We start from the raw sequence: 23,163 nt of genomic DNA, 5'->3' as shown, positions 1-23,163 counted from the left end.
AGCACTGAAACAGTGTTTTTTTTTTTTTAGTGTCATTGGTTAAGTACTTCATATGCACTATCTCATTTAATCTTTTCCATCTTTAGTGAGATATTACTGACACAAATAAGTAAGTTTAAGGTATACAACATGATGATTTGATAGATATATATAGATATATATATAGATAGCTAAATAATTAGCATAAGATGTCTTTCTATCCTTCCCCTCACATAATTATCATATTTTTTACATGTGTGGTAATAACATTTAAGATTTACTTTTTAAAAAAGATTTTATTTCTTTTTAGAGAGAGGGGAAAGGAGGGAGAAAGAGAGGGAGAGAAACATTGATGTGCAAGAGATACATCAGTCACTTGCCTCTCTCACGCCCCCTACTGGGGACCTGGCCTGCCACCCAGGCATGTGTGCTGACCAGGAATCACACTGGCAACCTTTCAGTTCATAGGTCAGCACTCAGTTCACTGAGCCACACCAGCCAGGGCAAGATTTACTCTCTTAACAACTATCAAGTATATAATATGATACTGTTAATTATAGTCATCATGCTATCCGTAAGATCCCCAGCTTATGTTAATAGTTGGATGTTTATACCATTTGATCAACATTTCCCATTTCTCCCACCCCTCAACCTTGGGTGGCCACTATTCTCCTCTCTTTCTATGAATTTAGCTGTTTTAGATTTCACGTATAAATGAGAACATACAGCATTTGTCTTCTTCCTTGACTTATTTCACTTATCATGATGCCCTCAAGTGCATCATGTCACAAAATGTAGGGCTTTCTTCTTTTTGTGGCTGAATAATATTTCATTTTAGATACATAGATAGATAGATATCTGTAGGTATATATATACACATATATACATATACACAGACACACACGTATTGGTTATCCATTCACCCATCACTGGACACTTAGATTGTGAAGTTATCTTTAATACCATATCATCTCACCCTGGCTGGTGTAGCTCAGTGGATTGAGCACCGGCCTGTGAATCAAAGGGTCACTGGTTTGATTCCCAGTCAGAGCACATGTCTGGGTTGCTGGCCAAGTCCCCAGTGGGGAGCATGCAAGAGGCAACCACGCATTGGTGCTTCTCTCCCTCTCTCCCTCTTTTGACCTCTTTAAAAAATAAACAAATAAAATCTTCAAAAAATACCATATCATCTTAACATGTTGAGTTCCATATTCATTGATAGTTCACAACTGACTATGATGCAGTGGTGAGCACATGGTTTGAGCAACTGCCTCAGTCTGGGGTTTTACTACAAGCTCATGCGCTATAATTACTTGCACAATTTTCCATGATTATCTCTCCATGAGTGCACAGCCACAACCTCAAATTATACATTTGCAAAATACTCAAACATGTGCACAAATAATAGAGGTATTTTTAAAGACTGCAGAAAATTATTAAACCTTGCTGCACAAAGATTCTGTGTTGATTGACCCTGGTGTGTTAATATGTGGTGTGTAGCGCATTGCAGTGAGCCATTTAAATGCAGTTTTTAAATAGCGGTGCTGGTTGTACAGCAATATGAATGTGTTTAATGCCACTGAACTTTATACTGAAAAATGGTAAAATTTATGTAACCAAAATGAAAAATTACTTTTAAAACAAAGTCGAAATGGCAGTGGCAGAAACTCTGCAGTACCTCTGTGGTTCCTTAAAGGATCCCTAAGGTTCTCAGGAACACAATTTGACAACCAGTGCCCTAGAACGTAAATGCAATTACCTGAGCGTGCCATACCTGTCGTGCCCTTTATAATCTGTCCTTAGCGGTCTTCTGGCCTCCCTGTCACTCTCCAAGTCATAACTTTCATTGTATTCACATTGAATTACCTGTAGTTCCTAAATGTATCATGCTCTCTCACAAACATGTGCCTTGTCATGTGCTCCTTCATCTGCCTAGAATGCCCTTACATTCTCCTTTCCTGCTGCTCCCTCCTCCATTGGCATTGTCCTAGTCATCCTTCACAGTTCAGCTTAAGTTTTTTTAAAGGAATTTGTTTGTTTGTTTGTTTGTTTGTTTATTGAGAGGGAAAGGGGCGGAGAAAGAGGGAGAGAAACATCAACGTTTGGTTGCTTTTCTCTCATGCCCCATGGCTGCGGACCTAGCCTGAAATCCAGGCATGTGCCCTGACTTAGAATCGAACCAGCGATGCTTTGGTTTACAGCCCATTGCTCAGTGCACTGAGCCACACCAGCCAGGGCTCAGCTTAAGTTTTTCATTCTTCTCTGATGCCTTCCTTTACCTTCCCAGGTCAAGTTTACCACTCCCTCCCAAGAGAACCCATTCTTTATTGTACTCTACATATCTCTTCCTTTAACCTTATCTTTGCAGTCATTTGCGTGTCTCTCTCTCCTGGTAGATGATGAACTCCTTAACAGTAGGGATTGTGACGTATTCATCTTCGTATCCCTGATACCTAGCAGAGTGCCTAGAGCATTGTACACATTCACTGAGTGTTCAATGAAAAGACTCGGATGTGTGGAGTGAGAAAACAGGAAGAGCCCAGGATGTCTCAAGTCCGCTGTTGGTTGGGTGACCGGTTAGGTGATGAGACAGTAAAAAGGAACAGTGCTTGAAGTGGAATAGATTTGCACTGAAAGGTGCATCTCTTTTGTTCGATGCTTTTATGCAGTGTCACGTGGGCACAGCCCCGGGGAAGTGATTCAGCAGGTGGCCAAAATATAGTTTTAGACAACTGGCTTGGAGGTGCAGACTTAGGCAATCATTAGTGTGGGTGTTTCTTGGAATTCTAGGCATGGATGAGATACCCCAGGGAGAGTGTGTGTAGTAGTAAAAGAGCTTGAGACAGTCCCAAGAGAATAGCAACATTTAGTGGGTGGAGATGAGAAAGACCATCCCATCAGGTGGACTGGGGATGGTTGAGAATGGGGACACAGTAGTTGCAGGCTCTACAGGGGAGACTTCGGAGTCCAAGAGTTCTTTGTCTACATTTCCTAGCAATCACCTCTTTTTAGTCTCACGCCTCTCCTCTTTCCAAGTGCCTCCAAGTACCAGGTGCCTCTAAGTGAGCAACAGAGGTCACTTCCACGGAGAATAGAGATCGAGACCATGGACTTTGGAGCCAGACTGCCTGCATTAGAATTCTGACTCATTCACTTATTAGCTGCGTGACCTTAGACTAGTTACCTAACCTCTTTGTGACTTAACTCTCGTATCTGTCAACACAGGGATAATCATACTCTATACATACTTTATAGGACTATTGTGAGTAGGTTTACAGTTGTGAGTACGTGAAACAGAAGTTATTCTTATATTATTATTATCATTAATTATTGTATTATTTCCATAAAAACAGCTGTAAACCTACTTTGCCCACCCTTGTATACAGTACCTAAAACAGGGTCTGGGTTATAGTAAACACTAGATGAACTTAACTATTCATATCATTCTCTTTATTATTATTGTTCCTTTGTACACACTTTAGTAATGATAATAAGATGATGAAAAATAGCTGTTTGTGTCATTTCACAGAATTACTTTAAGGATTAAGTGTGATAATGGATATAAAAAGTAAGTAACTGTGCAAATGGTTATTGGCGTAGTGATAGTTATCTGTCCGCTTTGTTTCCATGGGAAAGGATGAGAAGTGCCAACAGACTCAGCTGTGCCTGTCCAGCATTTGGACCTTTGTCCTTTGACCTCTCCTTAAAGAGGCACTCCAAGAAAAGTGAACAGGCTTCAGAAGTTTCCTTAAAATTGATGGGTGACTGTTTCGGTGGGGTCTTTATTTCTTTTACCTTTCTCAGGAGAAACGTAGGTCAGAAGATCAATGCTTTACCAAGCAATTTACATTTTGTTTCCTGCTATTAGGTATTAATATTAACCGAGGCCTCCTGTGCTTGGGAAATGTAATCAGTGCTCTCGGAGATGACAAAAAGGGAGGCTTTGTGCCCTATAGAGATTCCAAGTTGACGCGGCTGCTCCAAGGTAAGCACAAAGTGCCTCTAAAAATAGGAGAGAGTAATTCCGAATGATATTGCTGAGAAAGCGAAAACGAAACAGGTAAAAGGCCCTATGTTCGGACTGTCGCATGCAGAGCCATCTAACTGATAAATACAAGGCAGAGACCTGTTGGCAGGCCAGCTGGTCAGATAATGGAAAGATGCCGTCATACATGGCTTTGAGAGCCAAGAAGTCTGCACGATGCCAACTGAACTTAGTACTTTCTCTCTGGAAATGAACCCGTTACTCTTTCTTTGCTGGAACTGATAAACAATTCCCTGAAGAGTTAAAATCGACCTAGTGAAAGCATCTGAGAAATGGTTAATCCCAATAGTGGCCCCTGAAATACTCAGGCCAGGCCCCGGTTGTTTTAACCTGATGAACTGCAGAAATCACAGTCTCGCTCAAGAATGAGGACACATGCAATAGGACCCTAAACTATTATTATTTTAAACATCAAAAATCTTTGTGTTTTTATATGGTCACAAAGGAGAAATTGGTAGATACTCCGTTTTTTGCCCTTGCAGCTCTGGTTTTGAAGCCACCAGCCCGTATGGACAGCTTCGCTTGCATTTTACTTGTTTGATTGCATTTCCTTCCATTGCTCTCTTTTAGATTCTCTAGGAGGTAATAGCCACACTCTTATGATAGCCTGCGTGAGCCCTGCTGACTCCAATCTAGAAGAAACATTAAATACCCTTCGCTATGCTGACAGAGCAAGAAAAATCAAGAACAAACCTGTTGTTAATATCGATCCCCAGACAGCTGAACTTAATCATCTGAAGCGACAGGTATAAAGGACTTAAAATTTGATGAGAAAAGTTGGAAGAATGTGAATGGAATGATAGAGCTGCTTCTGCTTCTTAGCTCCTCCTCTACCCAGAAGTTTAGAGTTACTGGTGAAGCGTTATGTTGATTTGGGGAAGTACTTACGTGTTAATAATTCCTATTAACATATATGTGTCATATTTAAGGTTGGGGGATGGCATTGGAGATTTCACTGATAAAGCGGTGAACATTGAGAGACAAGACAAGACAGGTAGGCAGGAATCGGATCCTGAAGGGTCCTCCAATGACTTGTTAAAGAATTTGGAATTCGCCCTGGCTGGTGTAGCTCAGTGGATTGAGCATGGGCTGCGAACCAAAGCATCGCAGGTTCGATTCCCAGTCAGGGCACATGCCTGGGTTGCAGGCCACGGCCCCCAGCAACCGCACACTGATGTTTCTCTCTCTCTCTCCCTCCATTCCCTCTCTAAAAATAAATAAATAAAATCTTAAAAAAAAGAATTTGGAATTCAACCTGAAAGCTATGAGGAGCCATTGAAAGATTCTAAGTAAGAGGGTGACTTGGTGAAATGTGTTTTTTAGGGAGATTACTCTAGCATATATAAAGAAAGTGGATTAGAGGTGGGCATGACTAGGAATAAAAAAATTAATTAGGCTGTTATAATAGGCCTGAACTCCGAAAGGCAGTAGCAATAGAGATGGAGAGAAGAGGATGAATTAGGAAAGAAAACAAGGAAGCAGAACATGTAAGGCTTACTTGGTAACAAATATGATGGGGAAGCAGGGAGGGTGAGGATAATTGAGGTTCATTCCCAGGTTTCTTGCTTAGACAGTTGAATAAACGGTAGTACTAGCCACTGAGTCGGGGGCTACAGGCTGAAAAACAGGGAAGTGATGAAACTCAGTTTGGAGCATTTTGAATTTGAAAGGCCTGGCGGGGACATCTAAGTAGAGTTGCTAAGGAAAGGAACAGAATGCTGTCGGGTGGACAGCGAATGCTAGATAAGGAAGTGGGGGAAGCTGATAGGCTCTTCTTTCAAGAAGGCAAGATATCAGACGACAAGAGGTAGGTAATCAACAGTCAAGGGATGTAGTTTCTTTTTCAAATATGGAAGACACTCGAACAAGTGAATGCACCAGTTGGGAGAGACTGAAACTGAGACTAGGGAGCAGCCGATAGATAAGGGGCCGTCTCTAAGTAGTTGAAGTCCTGCGTGCAAATAAAGATGGCTTTTCTTTAAACAATAGAGTGGATACCTGCCTTGAGACTAGCAGAAAAGGTTAGGATAGGAATGATGCAGCGACACTCATTTAGAGAGAGAAGAAGGGAAACTGGGGGATTTTCCTCCCGATGACCTTTATCTTCTCGGGTAAGTAGGAGGCAAGGTCATCTAAGAGCCAGCGAGCAGATAATAGGGGAGTGGGACTTAGGGGACCACATGAGACTTGAAACGGAAGAGGCAGTTAACTGCAAGCATGAATTTCTGGGGGTGTCACTGTGGTTGTGTGACACCTCAGCAGCCCTGGTGGAGGAGCTGGGAAGGCAGGTCGTAGTCGGATTGGTTCAGGCTTGGGGGCTCAAGATTCGTTGCCTTCCAGGGCATAGTAGTCTGTCCACTGAGCATCTAGTGTTTCCTAGCCACCCAGTGCTCACTCTGACTCTTGGCCTTCCTTCTCAGTGGTAATAACTACTATTCCGTTCATCTCTTTTCTTCCCTCCTCCTCTCCTCCTTTATTTCCTTCCCTCCTAGCGGTTACCGTGGAAAAGACATGTAATTTACCTGTTCACAGTATCACCTAAACTATAAAATACCACACCCAGTTCTGTCCCTCTGTTTTCTTTCATGTATATTCCTAGTGCCCCAGGTGCTCTTCTTCCTAGTCATTTATTTGTTTGTTCATTTCAACAGTAAATACTCATTTTTTTAAAGATTTTATTTATTTATTTTTAGAGACAGGGAAGGGAAGGAGAAAGAGAGGGAGAGAAACATCAATGTGTGGTTGCCTCTCATACACCTGCCACTGGGGACCTGGCTTGCAACCGAGGCATGTGCCCTGACTGGGAAATGAACTGGAAACCCTTTGGTTTGCAGCCCACGCTCAATTCACTGAACCTCACCAGCCAGGGCCCAACAGTAAATATTTATCGAACGCTATTTTGCGCCAAACATGGTGCTGGGGTACATGGTTGAGCAAAGCAGACACAGTTGCTGCCTTCATGGAACTTACTGCCTATTGGGAGAGACAGGCACTAAGCACATAATCATACCAACATACCCTGATAAACCGGCATAGTGTGCTGTGGGAGTATATGGAATAGGCTCCCCCGTTATATATCGAACCTGAGAAGGCTCCCTGAGGTAGCAGCATTTCAGCAGAGATCTGAGGGATGGAGTAGAAATCATCTGTTCAGAAAAGAAGGAAGGTGATTTGGAGCAGAAGAAATAGCATGTGTAGCAAATTATAGTGGTTAAAGGTATTGACACTGCAACCAGACTGCCCGGGTTCAAATCCCAGCTCTGTCACTCACCAGCTATGTACCTTGGGCAAGTTCTCTGTCCCTCAGTTCCCTATCTGTAAGAAGGAAATAATAGCATTTTTCGTGGAGGTTAAGTGAGTTAATCCACGTAGAGCACTTGGAACAGCACCAGGCACATAACAAATGTACAAAAGTCCTGAATCAGGAAGAAGTATAGTGTCTTTTAAGAACTCACAGCACGCTGGTGTGGCTACAGTGGAGATAGCAAGGAAAGAGTATGCCAGTGTTAGACTGGTGAAAAAGCAGAGGCCTGATTCAAGCCTCATGGACTGTGTTAAAAATGATTGAAAATTGACCTTTTCAAAAGATGGCCTGGCCACTACAAATGGATTGTAGTGGAGGAAGACTAGATTCACGGAGACCACCTGAGAAGTCCCTACACTGAGCCAAGTGAGAAATCATGGTGGCTTAGACTTCGGGTGGCGGTGGTGATAAAAAGAAGTGACCAGTGCATTAGTTGAGGGGATGAGGGTGTGGGACCCAGGTTTCTGGCATGTGAAACTATTCCCTGACCTGCGGTTCACTGGAAAGGGGCCCGGTTTCGGGACTGCGGGCAAGTGGAATATTAAATAGGCAGTTGAATGTATGGCTCTAAATTCAAAAAGATCCATGTTTGAGATAAATTTTGGCAGTTCCTGGTTTCTAGATGGGAATCAAAGCCGTAGGCAGAGTTGAGACTTTAAGGTGGGAGTATAAAGTGAAGAGACTGACACTGAACTTTGCAGAGCTTTATCATCTTAAGGACAATTGGAGTGAGGATTAACCAAGAAAAGACTTAGAAGATCGGCTAGAAGACTAGAAGGAAAAGCAGGAAAGCATGGTGTCTGGTGACTACCAAATAAATAGTCAAGTGAAGGGAAGACTGGAAACCACCCATGGGATGCAGTGACATGCATATCATTGGAGACCTTGGCAAGAGTTAGTTCTGTGGAATACTGTGTGCAGGACTCAGTGTGGAAGTTGAGCAAGTGAGAGAGGTGAGCAAGGTGTCCAGGGGTGCCCAACCTGTGGCCCGTGGGCCGTATGCATCCCAGGATGGCCGTGAATGTGGCCCAACACAAAATCGTAAATTTACTTGAAACATGATGAGATTTTTCTATGATTACATGTCACAATGTATTTAATGTGTAGCCCAAGACAACTCTTCTTCCGTTGTGGCCCAGAAACGCCAAAAGGTTGGACACCCCTGGTAGACAATTCCCTCAGACTTTGTGAAGGCAAGAAATAGGGCAAAGGAGATAGGAAGTGGGATTGGGAAGCTTGCTTTTGTTTTTAAATAGGAGAGTCTTGAATGTGTTTTCATCTTAATAGGAAGTATATCCTGTAATTCAAAGATAAGGAAGAAGGAAGGGATAACCAACCAATAGAGTGAGATTAATCAGGGGCAAGAAGAGTTGGGATCCAAAGCACAAGTGAGGAGACTGGTTATGGGAGGCAGAACAGCTCCTCTTCCTCCTAGGAGGGACTGGGAGAGGGTGACTGCGCATGTGCTCTGGGTTAAGATCCCTCCGCCTTTGGGATTTCATTCATTTGCTTCTTCTCAGAATCCTAAAGTCCTTAAGTATACTTGGTAGCTTAGCATTTTCTATCTTATATTATTTTCCACTACTGTGTCAGGCCTCTGGCTTGTCTTTCTCAACTAGATTATAAACTTGAGAATAAACCACAAGAGTTGATTGTCACATTCCCCGCCCCTCCCTACATTTCCTAGCCCAGGGCTATTTGATTTCCACCCTTTATTATTATTGTTCAAGTACAGTTGTCTCCATTTTCCCCCCACCACTCCGCCCCACCCCGGCCATCCCCACCTCCCATCCTCGATCCTACCCCCTTTGGCTTTGTCCATGTGATATATACTCAATAAAAACTCATTAAAGGCTTTGGTGGAAAGGAGAGCTTATCTTCTAAGTATGTTTGAGTCATCACGCCTGATGCCTTCTGTAATACCTAAGTTATGCCTTAGAGTTCCTGTCTATTGAATAAAATTACCCTATTGCTACTTGCGGTAATTTCACTGTTAAAGGGATACGCAGCTTTTGATTGGTGACTATTTGTCTTTGCATTTCCCAGGTACAACAGCTACAGGTCTTGTTGCTACAAGCCCATGGAGGTACCCTGCCTGGATCTATAAAGTAAGAGTCATAGATTAATTTTAAATATATATTCCAGTGGAGGCTATTTGTCCTGATGGGTGTTTCCCCCTGATATGGTAAAGTTTCTGGTAGCACTTGGTTTCAAGGTAAGGATCTCAGCAAACTTCCTGACTATTTTGGACTTAGCTGGTTCACTTTGAAGCAGCTTGATGCAATAGGAAGAACGTGGGTTCTGGCTTCAGAAATGTAGTAATTGGAGTTCCACTATGAGGAACAGCAGAGGCTCTCCCATCTAGTCATTTGATTTTTAAATTTATGTCCATGTAGACTCATGGGTATTGACTTTACTCTAGGGTGACATCAAACTGTTTTTGCTTTGTCTGCTAGGAGCTCCTTTGGAGTGGCTGTTATGTTCTTTAACACGCCCTCAACTTTTTGAGCATTCCCACAAAATTTTCCATGCCCATCTTCGATTTTCACCGCCCCCATTCTAGAATCCACCATGTCTCCGAGGAGACCTAGTGTTTTTTCAATTGGGAAATGGTGTTTAGAAACCACATCTAGGCGCTTAGGTGTGCTTATTGCTACTGGCGTGTGACTAGTTCTAGGCTCCCTCAGTAAGTAGTGCTAGGAAATACCTGTCTGTATAGTAACCCACTCATATCTATATTTTTACATCTACATGTTTATATACTGGGTGGAGCAAAAATAGGTTTATAGTTGTGAGTACGTACAACACAGTTTATCCTTTTATTATTTTTTGTTATTGCATTATTTTTCATAGAAACAACTGTGAACCTACGTTTGCCCCACCTCGTATATTGAAAACCATGATTTTATACTGATACCTCTGGCTCCAGTCCGACACTACAGGGTTCATTTTAGCCTTCCTCTCCTTATGTGTAAACTTCTTTTGCCAATCGTGAGAAACCAGCTGTCATTATCTGCAATCTATTCACTTATTTGTTCAGGTCCTGTATACACATAAAGTCATTTCAGAATTAATTAGCTCATACACCTGTGAGAAACACAGGTATGGACAAGATTACAGCATTTCTGTGCAATTCCTTTTGTCTTCAGGCTTAGAGTTGGCCGGGCAAAGTCCTGTTTCCCACAGTCACTGCTCATACTCTATTTTGGGTCCCCTCTACATCTCAGTTGGTTTAAATTGTTTATATTTTCCATATGTGAAGGCTACGTGAAACATGATGATGACTAAAGTCAGAGTTATAAGAAAAGATTACTCAGAGCAGAGAAATGAAAATCAGAACCACGATAAGGTCATTGCATACAAGTTAGGATGACTACTATTTTTAAAAAACCAGGAAACAACAAATGTTGTCAAGGATGGGAGGAGGATGTGGAGAAATGAGAACCTTTGTACACTGTTGGAGGGGTTGTAAAATGATGTAACTGCTGTGGACAACTGTGTGGAGCTTCCTCAAAACATTCAAAATGGAACTGCCGTGTGATCCAGCAGTCCCACTTCCCGGTCTGTATCTAAAAGAATGGAAAGCAGGGTCTCAAAGATATCTGCGCTCCCACGTTCACAGAGGCGTTATTCACAGCGGCCAAGAGGCGCAAGCAACATAATGTCCATCGGCAGATGAATAGGTAAACGAGATGTGGTGTACTCATACCATGAAACGTTTAGCTTTATAAAGGAAGGAAATTCGAACACGTGCTATCAAATGGATGGAGCTTGAGAACATTATGCTCACTGAAACATGATAGTCAAAAAAGATAAATATTGTATGACGTCCCCCCATATAAGGTACTCTGGAGTAATCAAATGAAAGGAGAATAATGTTTGCCAGGAGCTGGGGAGAAGGGGAATGGACAGTTTTGGGTAAGCGGGTGCAGACTTTGAGTTTTGCAAGATAAAAAAGTTTTAGGAATAGATGGTGGTAATGGTTGCTGAACATTGTGAATGTTTTCCCCCCTCAAATCCACTTTAATTTTTAATATTAAATTTATTGGGGCAACATGGGTTTATAAGGTTATATAGGTTTCAAGTATACATTTTGAATCATATACTTAAAAATGGTTAAAGTGGTAAATTTTATGTTTTGTATATTTTACCACAATTTTTTTAAAGGGCCAAGGGATCAAAAAAAAAAAACCATTAGAAAAATGGGACACATGAACAGACAGTTCACCAGAAAGAGATCAAAATAGCTCTGAAATGTGAAAAAATGCTCAAACCCACTCATAATTAAAGAACTACAAATTAAAACAACACTGAGCCCTGGCTGGTGTGGATCAGTGGATTGAGTGCCAGCCTGTGAACCGAAGGGTCGCCAGTTCGATTCCCAGTCAGGGCACATGCCTGGGTTGCAGGCCAGGCCCCCAGTAGGGGGTGTACAAGAGGCAACCACACATGAATGTTTCCCCCCTCTCTTGCCTTCCCTTCCTCTCTCTCTAAAAATAAATAAATAAATAAATAAAATCTTTAAAAAAAACATTGAGACAGTATTTCTCACCCATCTGATTGGTTAAAAAATGGTAAAAAAAAAATATGACAACACATTCCATCGGCAAGGCTGTGGGGGAAACAAATACTCTCATATATTGCTGTTGGGAATGCAAATAGGTGTGACCCTTCTGGAGGGAAACATGGCACTATCTGACAAAACTAGACAAGCACTTACCTTTTATCCCAGCAATCCCTTTTCTAGAGATGTGCCCTGAAGATAAATCACTACCAACACAAAAATATATAGACACAGGATTACTCACTGCAGCATGTTTATAATTGCAAAATACTGCAAACAACCTAAATGCCCATAGATAGGAGAGAGGTTGAATCCATGACGTATATGCAATAAGAGGCCACACAGCTGTAAAAAAAGAATGAGGAAGCTTTCTATGACCTGATAAGAAATGATTTCCAGGAAATACTGAGAAAAGCAAAGCCACAAAGAGTATCTATGGCATAGTACCATCTGTATGAGAGAGAAGGGGATATGAATACACAGGTATCTGCTCGTTTGTGCAAAAGAAATACAGGAAGGCTAAACCAGAAACTAAAGAAATTGGTTAGTGCAGGGGGAGGGAGAATAATGGCGGAAAGGGGGTGGAAATAAGTGTGCAATGGGAACAGGGTCGCAGGGACAAAGAGGAAATGACACTTCTCTGAATATATATATATTTTTTTCCTTTTAAAAAATATTGTGTAAAAAATAACCTAAAATTTGCCATCCTAACCATTTTTAAGTGTACAGTTCAGTAGTGTTAAGTATGTTCACGTTGTTGTGCAGTGAATCTTCAGAACTTTTGCTTCTTGCAAAACTGAAACCCTATACCCATTAGACAGCTCTCCTCCCCTCCCCCATCTATTATTTTCCACTTTTCTGACATTGCTTTTATTTTTTATTTATTGAGTTGAGAGAGGGAGGACGGGGGCGGGGGCGGGAGAGAGACAGGCATTGATCCACTTAATTTATGTATTTATTGGTTGATTCTTGTATGTGTCCTGACCGGGGATTGAACCCACAACCTTGGCAATCAGGACAATGCTCTAATCAACTGAGCTACCCAGTCAGGGCTGCTTTTATTTATAGAATGCTCTTTACCTTCACCTATATGCACAGAGGCCTTGCCTATATTTTCTTCTAGTTCTCTTGTGGGTTTTTTCTTTTAAAAAATTGTGATAAAGAACATATAACATAAAATTTACTATCTTAACCACTCTTAAGTGCACAGTTGGTAAGCATTAAGTATATTTGCCTTGTTGTGAAACAGATCTCCAGCACTTTTTCATCTTGTAAAACTGAAATTACATACCCATTAAACAGCAACGCTCCTTGTGCTCCTCTCCTCAGCCCCTGGCAACCACCATGCGACTTTCTCTTTCCATGGACTTAGGTACTTTAGATACCTCATATAAGTGGAATCATACAGTATTTGTCTTTTTGTGACTGGCTTATTTCATTGAATATACAGAGTTGGGCAAAAGTAGGTTTAGAGTTATTTGTATGGAAAATAATGCAATAATTAATAAATAATCCAAGGATAAACCCTGTGTGTCATGTACTCACAACTGTAATCCTTCCTTTGCCCCATGCTGTATGTACCATTCGTTGTGTGTCCATTCACTCATGAATGGATATCGGTTGCTTTCCCACCCTTTGGCGATTGCGAATAATGCTGCTATGCACATAGGTGTGCAGGTATCTGTTTAAGATCCTGCTTTTGATTCCTTTGGATATGCACCCCAAAGAGGAATAACTGGATCATATAGTAATTCTTTTTATTTTTCATTTTTTTTAAATGATGCTGATGGAAGTTTTCTTTTTTTTTTTTTAAGATTTTTTATTTATTTATTTTTAGGGAGGGAAGGGGGGGAGAGAGAGAGAGAGAGAGAGAGAGAGAGAGAGAGAGAGAGAGAGAGAGAAACATCAATGTGCGGTTGCTGGGGGTTATGGCCTGCAACCCAGGAATGTACCCTGGCTGGGAATCGAACCTGAGACACTTTAGTTCCCAGCCCGCGCTCAATCCACTGAGCTACGCCAGCCAGGGCTATTTTTCATTTTTTAATTAAATTATCATACTGTTTTCCATAGTGGCTGTACCATTTTACATTCCTACCAGCAGTGCACAAGGGTTCCTATTTCTCTACATCCTTGCTAACCCTTATTTTTTTTTATTGAATTTATTGGGGTGACACTGGTTAACAAAAGTCGTACAGGTTTCAGGTGCACAATTCCACAACACATCATCTGTACACAGTGATGTGTGTTCACTGCCCCAAGTCAAGTCTCCACCCATCACCGTTTATCCCTCCATACCCTCCTCCACCTCCCTCCACCAGTCACCACACTGTTGTCTGTGTCTATGCGTTTTTCTGTTTTTCTTTTTTGCTCAATTCCCCCCTCCATAACACAACCCCAACCCCAACCCCACCCCTCCACAGCTGTCAGCCTGCTCTTTATCTATGAGTCAGTCTCTATGTTGCTTGTTAGTTCAGTTTGTTCATTAGGTTCCACAAGTGAGTGAGATCATATGGTATACTGTGGTACATTTACAGAATGGAATACTACTCAACTGTAAAAGAAAGAAATTCTTACCTTTTGCAATAGCATGAATGGACCTGGAGAGAATTATGCTAAGTGAAAAAAGCCAGTCACAGAAAGCTAACCCTTGTTTTCTGGGGTTTTTTTTTTTTTTTTTAATAACAGCTACCCCAATTTTGGACCTTAATTTTATTTTATTTATTTTATTTTATTTATTTATCTTTAGAGAAAGGGGAAGGGAAGGAGAAAGAGAGGAAGAGAAACATCATGTGTGCTTGCCTCTCACATGGCTCCCACTAAGACCTGGCCTGCAACCCAGGGATGTGCCCTGACTGGGAATCCAACCAGCAACCCTTTGATTCGCAGCCCATGCTCAATCCACTGAGCTACATCAGCCAGGGCATGGACCTTCATTTTAATAGTTCTTTATATATTAGTGATATCAGTCCTTTGTCTGTTGTGTATTACAAATACTTTCTTCAAGTGTGTCCTCTTTTACTTTATTTATGGCATTTGTCATGCAAATTTTTTAAATTTTTATGTGCTAAAAAGTATATCAATCATTTTTTATTGACTCTGGATTTTTCTAGCTACTTTATTGAGATAATTTACAGACCTTAAAATTCACTCATTTTAAGTGTATAATTCACTGATTTTTAGTAAATGCACAATGTTGTGCAACTATTACCACAATCCAATTTTAGAACATTTCTGTTGCCCCAAAATGACCCTGTACACTGCACTGTGTGTTCACCACCCCAAGTCAAGCTTCCGTCCATCACCATTCATCACGCCCCCCCCACCCTCCTTCACTTCCCCCCACCTCCCCTTCTCCATTTGCAGTCAGCTCTGTTCCAGCTCCCAGTCCCAGACAGCCACTAATCCGCTTTCGGTCTCTATAGATTTGTCTGTTGTGAGCATATCATATACATGGACTCATAGTATGTGGACTTTTTGCCTGGCTTCTCTCACCTGTAATGTTTTCAAGGGTCATCCTTGCTGTAGCCTGTGTCCGCTCTTCTCCTTGTTGAATAGTACATCATTGTCTGTTTGCACCATATGGTGTCTATCCAGTCACCAGTGGATAGACTTTTTGGTTGCTTCACCTTTCTGGCTATTATGAATAATGCTGCTATGAATATTCACCGGCAAGTTTTTGTGTGGGTATATGTTTTTTATTGGGTAGATACCTAGAAGTGAAATTGCTGGACCATACGTTTAACTTTTTAAGAAACTGCGGAACTGTTTTCCAAAGTGACTACTGTTTGCATTCTCCTCATGTGTCTGGATTTTGATTCCTTGTTAGAAAGCCTTTCCTACAAGGTCAAAGGGGATTTTGCCAGTGTTTCCTTTTAGTCCTTTTGTTGTTTCTTTCTTCTACTTTTCATTTTTCATTTGGAGTTCTTGTATATGGTGCGAGCCCCTTTTCTTTTAATATCCTTATTTGCAGGACTCAATCATTTTTCTTCTGATTGTAGAAGTGCTACATTGCTTCTTGTAGAACATTTAGAAAAGTATAAAACAATAAATCTTAAAATTGCCTTAATGTGTCACCCAGAGATGACCGCCCTTGTCTTTATAATTCTCCCCCTTTTGGTAATTTAATCTTGGTATCCTTCGTCATTTTTTAAAATGTTGGATAAACTGAGGAAAGCTGGGGTCTCTTAAAGACCTATTCCACTACTCCTGGTTGAGAAGCAATTGGCCCATCTTCTTTTCCTTTCATTTTCCCACAGACCTATTTCATGTAACACAAGACTAATGAAAACCCTTCCAAACGTCCAACTACCGAGAATATACTATAGGGTATATTTTTCAGCTACAGAAGTAGTAGATTCTAAGAAACAGTTCATGAACCAAAGACTTGAACTCAATTGTTCAATGTTTCACAGAGAATAAAGGTGCTACTTCTTTTTTTCAAAAGTGTATACTTGGCCCTGGCTGGTGTGGCTCAGTGGATTGAGCACAGGCCGAGAACTGAAAAGGTCACTGGTTCAATTCCCAGTCAGGGCACATGCCTGGATTGTGGGCTAGGTCCCCAGTTGGGGGTGTATGAGAAGCAACCCGTCAATGTTTCTCCCACACATGAATGTTTCTCTCCCTCTCTTCCTCCCTCCCTTCCTCTGTCTCTAAAAATAAATAAATAAACAAACAAACAAACAAATAAATAAAATCTTTAAGAAAATGTATACTTAAATTTTCAGAGACATTTCATGAGGCTTTGAACAAAATGTACAGTTTATATACATGGGGTTTATTTTTTGCTTTTTGTCCTCGGATTATATTGTTTTCTTTTTGAATGTGTGTCATTAAAGCTTTTGTATTGATTTTCTGCAAGTGTTTGTCCATTCGCACATGCTTAGCTACTTGAATTCGTAGCATTGGCAATTAAAAGCATGTGAAGGAGGAAACACTGGTTTTCCATTATCCTTTTCCCTGTTTGGAGAAACCTTGGAAATTTTAAGGGAAAAAAGTATGGAGTTAAAGTGTTGTTACTTTGGAGGGGGCGAGGGGATGGGCAAAAAAGAAGTGCAAACTTCCAGTTACAAATAAGTCACAGGGATGTAATGTACAGCACAGTGAGCACAGCCAGTAATATCATAATAACTTTATATGGTGTCAGACGGTCACTACCTCGACTTAATGTCATGATTACTTCGTGAGCTACATAAATATCAGAGCACATGTACACACCTGAAATTAATCTATTTTATGTCAATTATACTTTAATAAAAAAGTCTCATTATTTTGGAGTTTGTCAACTTTCAAGAACATTGGAAGTTTTCAGTTTAATAACAGTAAGGAAACAATGAAATATCAGAGCCATCTGAAATAGCACCAAATTTACTGATAGTTTATTTTCATAACCCCCATTTTAATTTAGCATTCCCTCGTAAGAGTCTCAGGAAATTCTCAGCAGTGTGATGGGAGACCTTACAGTGTGGCCTTGCTATTAACTTTGTGACAAAAATCTTCCAAAAGAATTCATGGAGGGCTTAACCTGGGTGAGAGGGCATTTCTTCCTGAAATCCACTTCTGGCCTTCACTGAGATTGAGAACAGCTGTACCCTGCCCTATTTCTCTCTTTATTATAGCCTTGACAACTATTCATTTTCCCTTCCGGCTCCTTAAGATCCAGTCTTCGCAGTTCTTCTGATCTTTTCTCACCAGTCCTATTTTTCAGTGTTTTGAACAGCTAATCCCAGTGGATTACAAAAACAAAAACCGAAACTGTACTTCTTTTTCATCTGCTTCATTAGTCTGGGACTGATATCAAGTAATCTGCATAAATTCCAAAGGTTCTTATTTATATGTATCCTTCAAACTATTTCCGTCCCTCCCTTTCACTCCTATTTGAAATGGAAATTACTGTCACCTCCAACCACTCGAAGCAATTTAAAACTGATAGACAAATGAACAGAAGGCTGCGGGTCATCAGTTTCAGGCAAGACAAGCACTTAGAAGGGAGCACTTATTTATGGAGAATTGTGAAATGTGCTCTTCGTGGCCACTGGTCATCATTTCAACTTTCTGACTCCTTAAGTGCTATTCCCCTAAACCTTACACTAAATAGGTCATTGACTTACTATGTGTATGAGGTTCAAGTTAGACCCTACCCCTGCTGAACCTTTCCCTTCCCTACTTCCCTAATCTTTAAGGAGAGGCTGAGAGTGGGAAGTAGAGTACGTGTGTCTTAGCGGCACTGAGCCTTCGCTTCTTATCTATGTGGAACAGATAGAAAGATCCTAAACCAAGAGCCCAGGGTAGAGATTAGTCATTCCTGTTGCAACCATATCGGGCTCTGAATCATTACCATCCTCCAACTCATGGTTTCACTTACATGTGGAGTCTAATGAGCCAATAAACTAACAAATAAAATGGATACAGACTCATAGATAGAGAAAACAGGCTGGCAGATGTCAGAGGGGAGGGGATTTGGGGGACTGGAAAAAAGGTGAAGGAACTTAGGGGAAAAAAAACTCATAGACACAGGCAACAGTATGGTGACGGCCAGAGGGAAAGGGGGTGAGGGGAGGTGGCAGAGGGTGAAGGGGCGATAAATGGTGATGGAATGAGACTTAACTTGGGGTGGTGAGCACACAGTATAACATACAGATGATGTGTTGGAGAAGTGCACCTCTGAAATCTACATAAGTTTATTAACCAATGTCACCCTGATAAATTCAATAAAAATAAATAAAATTAAAAATAATAAAGTATTTCAGGCATATATATCTTATTCATACAATATACTACCTGACTGGGAGAATAGATTGGAATAGACACACCTTTTCCAGACTTCTGAGGGTAATTTTAAACCAACCCCCCGCCCAAAAGGCCTATGGGATATATTTTTGTCCACCTTTGATATAGTTGTTATCAATCATGTATTTTTGTAATATGTTACTTTCCTCATTTTAGTGCAGAACCGTCAGAGAATCTACAGTCTTTGATGGAGAAGAATCAGTCCCTGATAGAGGAGAATGAAAAATTAAGTCGTGGTCTGAGCGAGGCAGCTGGTCAGACGGCCCAGATGTTGGAGAGGATCATTTTGGTGAGACCCCAAGACTAAACTCCTAGCAATCTGGACATTTACTAGCTTTTGTTTCTGAGCTATTTAACATGCTTTTCAAGAGAGAGCCAAGATATGTGGAAAGAAATGGATAGCGTTACCATATCCTCCCAGGAGCCCCTCTGAGGTAAATACATGGACTTATGTTCAAACATGGAGAAAAGTTCAAAGAATTGTACAGTGAACACCTGTATAACCACGACAAAGAATCTACCTGAATCCCATTTTAAAATAGATTTGTTCTAAAGTACTGGGTCCCTCTGTCACCTTAAGTCCTGCCTAATCCTTACCATAACACCAAGTGTAACTGTTTCTCCACTAAGATGTTAGTTCCTCTCTATCTCCCTTCCACTAATATTGTCACATGCCATATCCCAGCCTAACCGTAATTGTGCCAAGATAGAAGAGCTGGAGAATTCATTCCCATTCCTTTTACATCTGGTTAATTTCCCAATAGTGGATTCCTGTGTAACTGATGGCACGGGGTCGGTATCCCAGCACCTTTCTGACAGGAACCTCCTGGTTCAGCGCGGGCTGACTCTGTTAATAACGGTTGTTTCTACTAGTCTAAATACAACTCAGTCTGTCATAGCACAACTATTGCCAGAAGCGAAAATGAGCATCCACCAAAATGTAATTGAACATCTGTAATTTATAAACTGTCCTGCATCAGTGTGCTCTCTTGTCAAGGAAGGGTGAGCTGTTCAATGATTTCTTCAAGGGGGGCCAAATCCCACATCCATTGTATCGTCCATTATTAGCAGAAGGATTGACATGGGATCTAGGGGATTTTCATACACAGGTTTCTGTCTCCATGCTGCCTTGTATGCCTTTGGAGTGATTCTAGAAGATGTGTCTCACATGTATGTGAGCGTGGCAGATGTAACAGACAGTACTTGTTATTCTAGCCACATACCTGTCTGACCTTTATAAGGTTGTTACAGTGGCTGCCCTCTGGGCTTATTGTTGATGTCCTATCAGAACTTCATAGCAAGCATACATTTTTCTCCTATATAAACTGTTCTCCCCAAAGCTGTTGCAGCATCTAGCATGTTACAGACGCCGTGATGGAAACCAAACAGAAGCTATCAATCACCCTTCCCAAACACGGAGCTGTCTCTGCCCTTTTTCTCTGCCATCAGTCTGTGCTTCACCCTCTTTCTTCCTTTCTTTTGCTAAAACTAGCCTACCATCTCAGATAGTGGGACTTGAAAAAAAAAACTCTGCTCATATGCAGTGTGAGGCCCTTTTATGTTTTAAATGCCCTTCTGCTGGGACTAGGCAACAGCATCGTGTAGGAGGCAGTTTAAAGGAAGTGGGTTTCTGCAAACAGCAGGGGGTAGCATGCCAGGAACACTGCTTTCTCCCCCAGTTGCAAAGTTCTCTTTGGAATAGAGGCTTCACACTCCACCCCATAGTCTGAGCTTCATGGCAAGCATAAGACCCAGCTGCTCGAATGCTATTTTTAGTAGTTCATGTTGACTAAAGGGCTAATTTCCATGACCGTTAAAAAACATTTCTCACTAAATAACCAAAGCCCACCAAGTCCTCTATTACAGCAAAGGAGGCAGCCTCTCTACCTGGGTTTGAATCCGCAGAAGTAGGAGAGAAGGCATAATTAGGCGAGGCTGTCAGGCACTACCACTGATCATCTCCTGGGTCTTTGTTGCAGACAGAACAAGCAAATGAAAAAATGAACGCCAAGCTAGAAGAGCTCAGACAGCACGAAGCGTAAGTTTCCTACCAGATATTTGCTATTGACCTCTACCACCTTGAGATCTAATCATAGACGCTCTGGCTTTTGCAGTGTGATTGACTCTTGCATTCCTGTGCTTGAATTTTCAGCTGTAAAGTGGATCTTCAAAAGCTAGTGGAGACTTTGGAAGACCAGGAACTAAAAGAAAATGTAGAGATAATTCGCAACCTGCAGCAACTGATTACCCAAATGTCGGTAAGCCAAGTTGGGACGGTGCAAATAGGCACATTACTTTCATTTGTTTTTCTTTTTCTTTTTTAAATAATTTTTATTTTTCAATTACGGTTGACATGCAATATAATATTGGTTTCAGGTGTACCACTCAGTGATCAGACATTTATAGAACTTTTAAAATTGTCAGCCCAATAAATCTCGTACCCATCTGACACCATATATAGTTATTACAGTATTATTGACCATATTCCCTATGCTGTACTAAAGCACATCCCCGTGACTGTTCTGTAACTATCAATTTGTACTTCTTAATCCCTTCATCATTTTCACCCATCCTCCTGAACCCCCTCCCATCTGGCAACCATCAAAATGTTCTCTATCTGTGAGTCTCTTTATGTTCAGCTTCTTTGTTTATTTTGTTTTTTTTTAGATTTCACATGTAAGTAAAATCATTTGGTATTTGTCTTTTTCTGTCTGACTTATTTCACTCAGCACAATACCCTCTGGGTCCATTCGTGTTATAGCAGATGTCAAGATTTCATTCTTTTTTATGGCTGAGTCATATTCCTTTGTATATATGCATCACTTCTTCATCCATTCATCTATTGATGGACACTTAGCTTGCATCCATATCTTGGCTATTGTAAATAATGCTGCAATGAACATACGAGTGCATATATCTTTTTGATTTAGTGTTTTGGTGTCTTCGGAGAAATACACAGAAGTAGAATTGCTGGGTCCTTCTTTGTGTCTTTGTTTTAAAGTCTGTTTCATCTAATATAAGTATTGTTTCCCTAGTTTTTTTTTTCATTCCCATTTCATGAAATATATTCTTCTATTCTTTTACTTTCAGTGTCTGTGCATCTTTCGATCTGAAATGAGTCTCTTGTAGACAGCATATGTAAGGGTCATGTTTTTTTATCCATTCAGCCACCCTATGTCCTTTTTTAAAAAAAAAAAATCCTCACTTGAGGATATGTTTTTACTGACTTGAGAGAGAGAGAGAGAGAGAGAGAAAGAGAACCATTGACTCGAAAGAGAAACATTGATCAGTTGCCTCCTATACATGCCCCAACTGGGTATCGGTATCGTGATACCCAGGGTGTATGTGCAGGGTACTGAACCTGCAACCTAGGTATGTGCCCTGACCAGGGATTGAACCTGCAAGCTTTTGGTGCATGGGACAATGATCCTACCAACTGAGCCACCCAGCCAGGGCTCACATGGGTTTTTAATTCCTTGCTGTCTCTCTTCTCTGTCTGGCACCCCAATGATGTGAATATATGTACACTTGAAGTTGTTCCAGAGGTTCCTTAAATTATCCTCATTATTTTTGGGTTCTTTTTTCTTTTTGCTGTTCTTATTGGGTGTTTTCTGCTTCCTTATCTCCCAAATCTCTGATTCGATCCTCTTCCTCATCTACTCTACTGTTGATTCCCTGTAAATTATTCTTCATTTCAGTTAGTGTATTGTTCATTTCTGACTTTTTTCAATGTTTCTATCTCTATTTTATGTTCCCTATCTCTTTGGTGAAGTCCTCATTAAGTCCCTCTACTCTTCCCCTAAATTCATTGCCCATCCTTATAACCAATATTTTGAACTCTGTGTCTAGCAGGTTGCTTGTCTCCATTTTATTCCGTTCTTTTTCTGGAGTTTTGTTCTGTTCTTTCATTTGGGATGTGCTTCTTCAGCAGCCTTCTGTATTTGTTTCTATGTAATTAAATAGTGCTCCTATGTCACCCAGTTTTGGTAGAGCGGCCATATGTAGTAGGTGTCCTGCAGGGTCCAGCGGGCACAGCCTCTCCTATCACCCAAGCTGGGCACTCGAGGCGCGCCCTTCGTGTGGGCTGAATACACCCTCCTCTTGTAGTTGAACCTTGGTTGCTGTTGGCAGATCAATGGGAGGGATTTACCTCCAGGCCAATTGGCTGCAAGGACTGAGACTACAGCGGAGGAGCTACTGTGCAGGGGCCGACCCCATGGAGCAGGACTCACTTCAGCGGGGCTCTGGTGCCCAAGGGGCCCACCTCTAGTGTATGTCACTCATGGAGGTGTTTGGGTGGAGCTGCAGCATGGTCTGAAGCTGTCTACCAGGTACATTGGCTCTAAGGCCTCCTGGGATGTATGGGCCAAGATGAGCTGTCACCTGTGTCCTGTCCGGGGCCACCTGGCATGAGCTACGGAGCAACCTGCAAGTGGCTGCTGCTTGTGCTAGGCTGAGATGTGCCCAGGAGAGGCCAAGCTGTGA

The 23,163-nt window shown here is 41.3% G+C and overlaps 1 protein-coding gene across 2 annotated transcripts in view; it reads left to right on the top strand.

Moving 5' to 3' along the window:
• The window catches only part of KIF4A (kinesin family member 4A), a 107,872-nt gene that overhangs the window by 29,119 nt on the left and 55,590 nt on the right, over positions 1 to 23,163 (top strand). For both annotated transcript variants that reach the window (XM_045847500.1, XM_045847501.1), the window contains exons 8-13: positions 3,848 to 3,964; positions 4,595 to 4,770; positions 9,375 to 9,436; positions 18,835 to 18,967; positions 20,658 to 20,716; positions 20,831 to 20,936. In XM_045847500.1, coding sequence (XP_045703456.1) covers positions 3,848 to 3,964; positions 4,595 to 4,770; positions 9,375 to 9,436; positions 18,835 to 18,967; positions 20,658 to 20,716; positions 20,831 to 20,936 — 653 coding nt within the window. The remainder of the gene's footprint in view (positions 1 to 3,847; positions 3,965 to 4,594; positions 4,771 to 9,374; positions 9,437 to 18,834; positions 18,968 to 20,657; positions 20,717 to 20,830; positions 20,937 to 23,163) is intronic.

This window comes from Phyllostomus hastatus, unplaced genomic scaffold (assembly GCF_019186645.2).
Source record: "Phyllostomus hastatus isolate PE091 unplaced genomic scaffold, TTU_PhHast_1.1 phas_contig_551, whole genome shotgun sequence".
Lineage (NCBI taxonomy): Eukaryota > Metazoa > Chordata > Mammalia > Chiroptera > Phyllostomidae > Phyllostomus > Phyllostomus hastatus.
The sequence above is the reverse complement of the archived record's forward strand: the minus strand, read 5'-3'. Positions and strand labels throughout refer to the sequence as shown.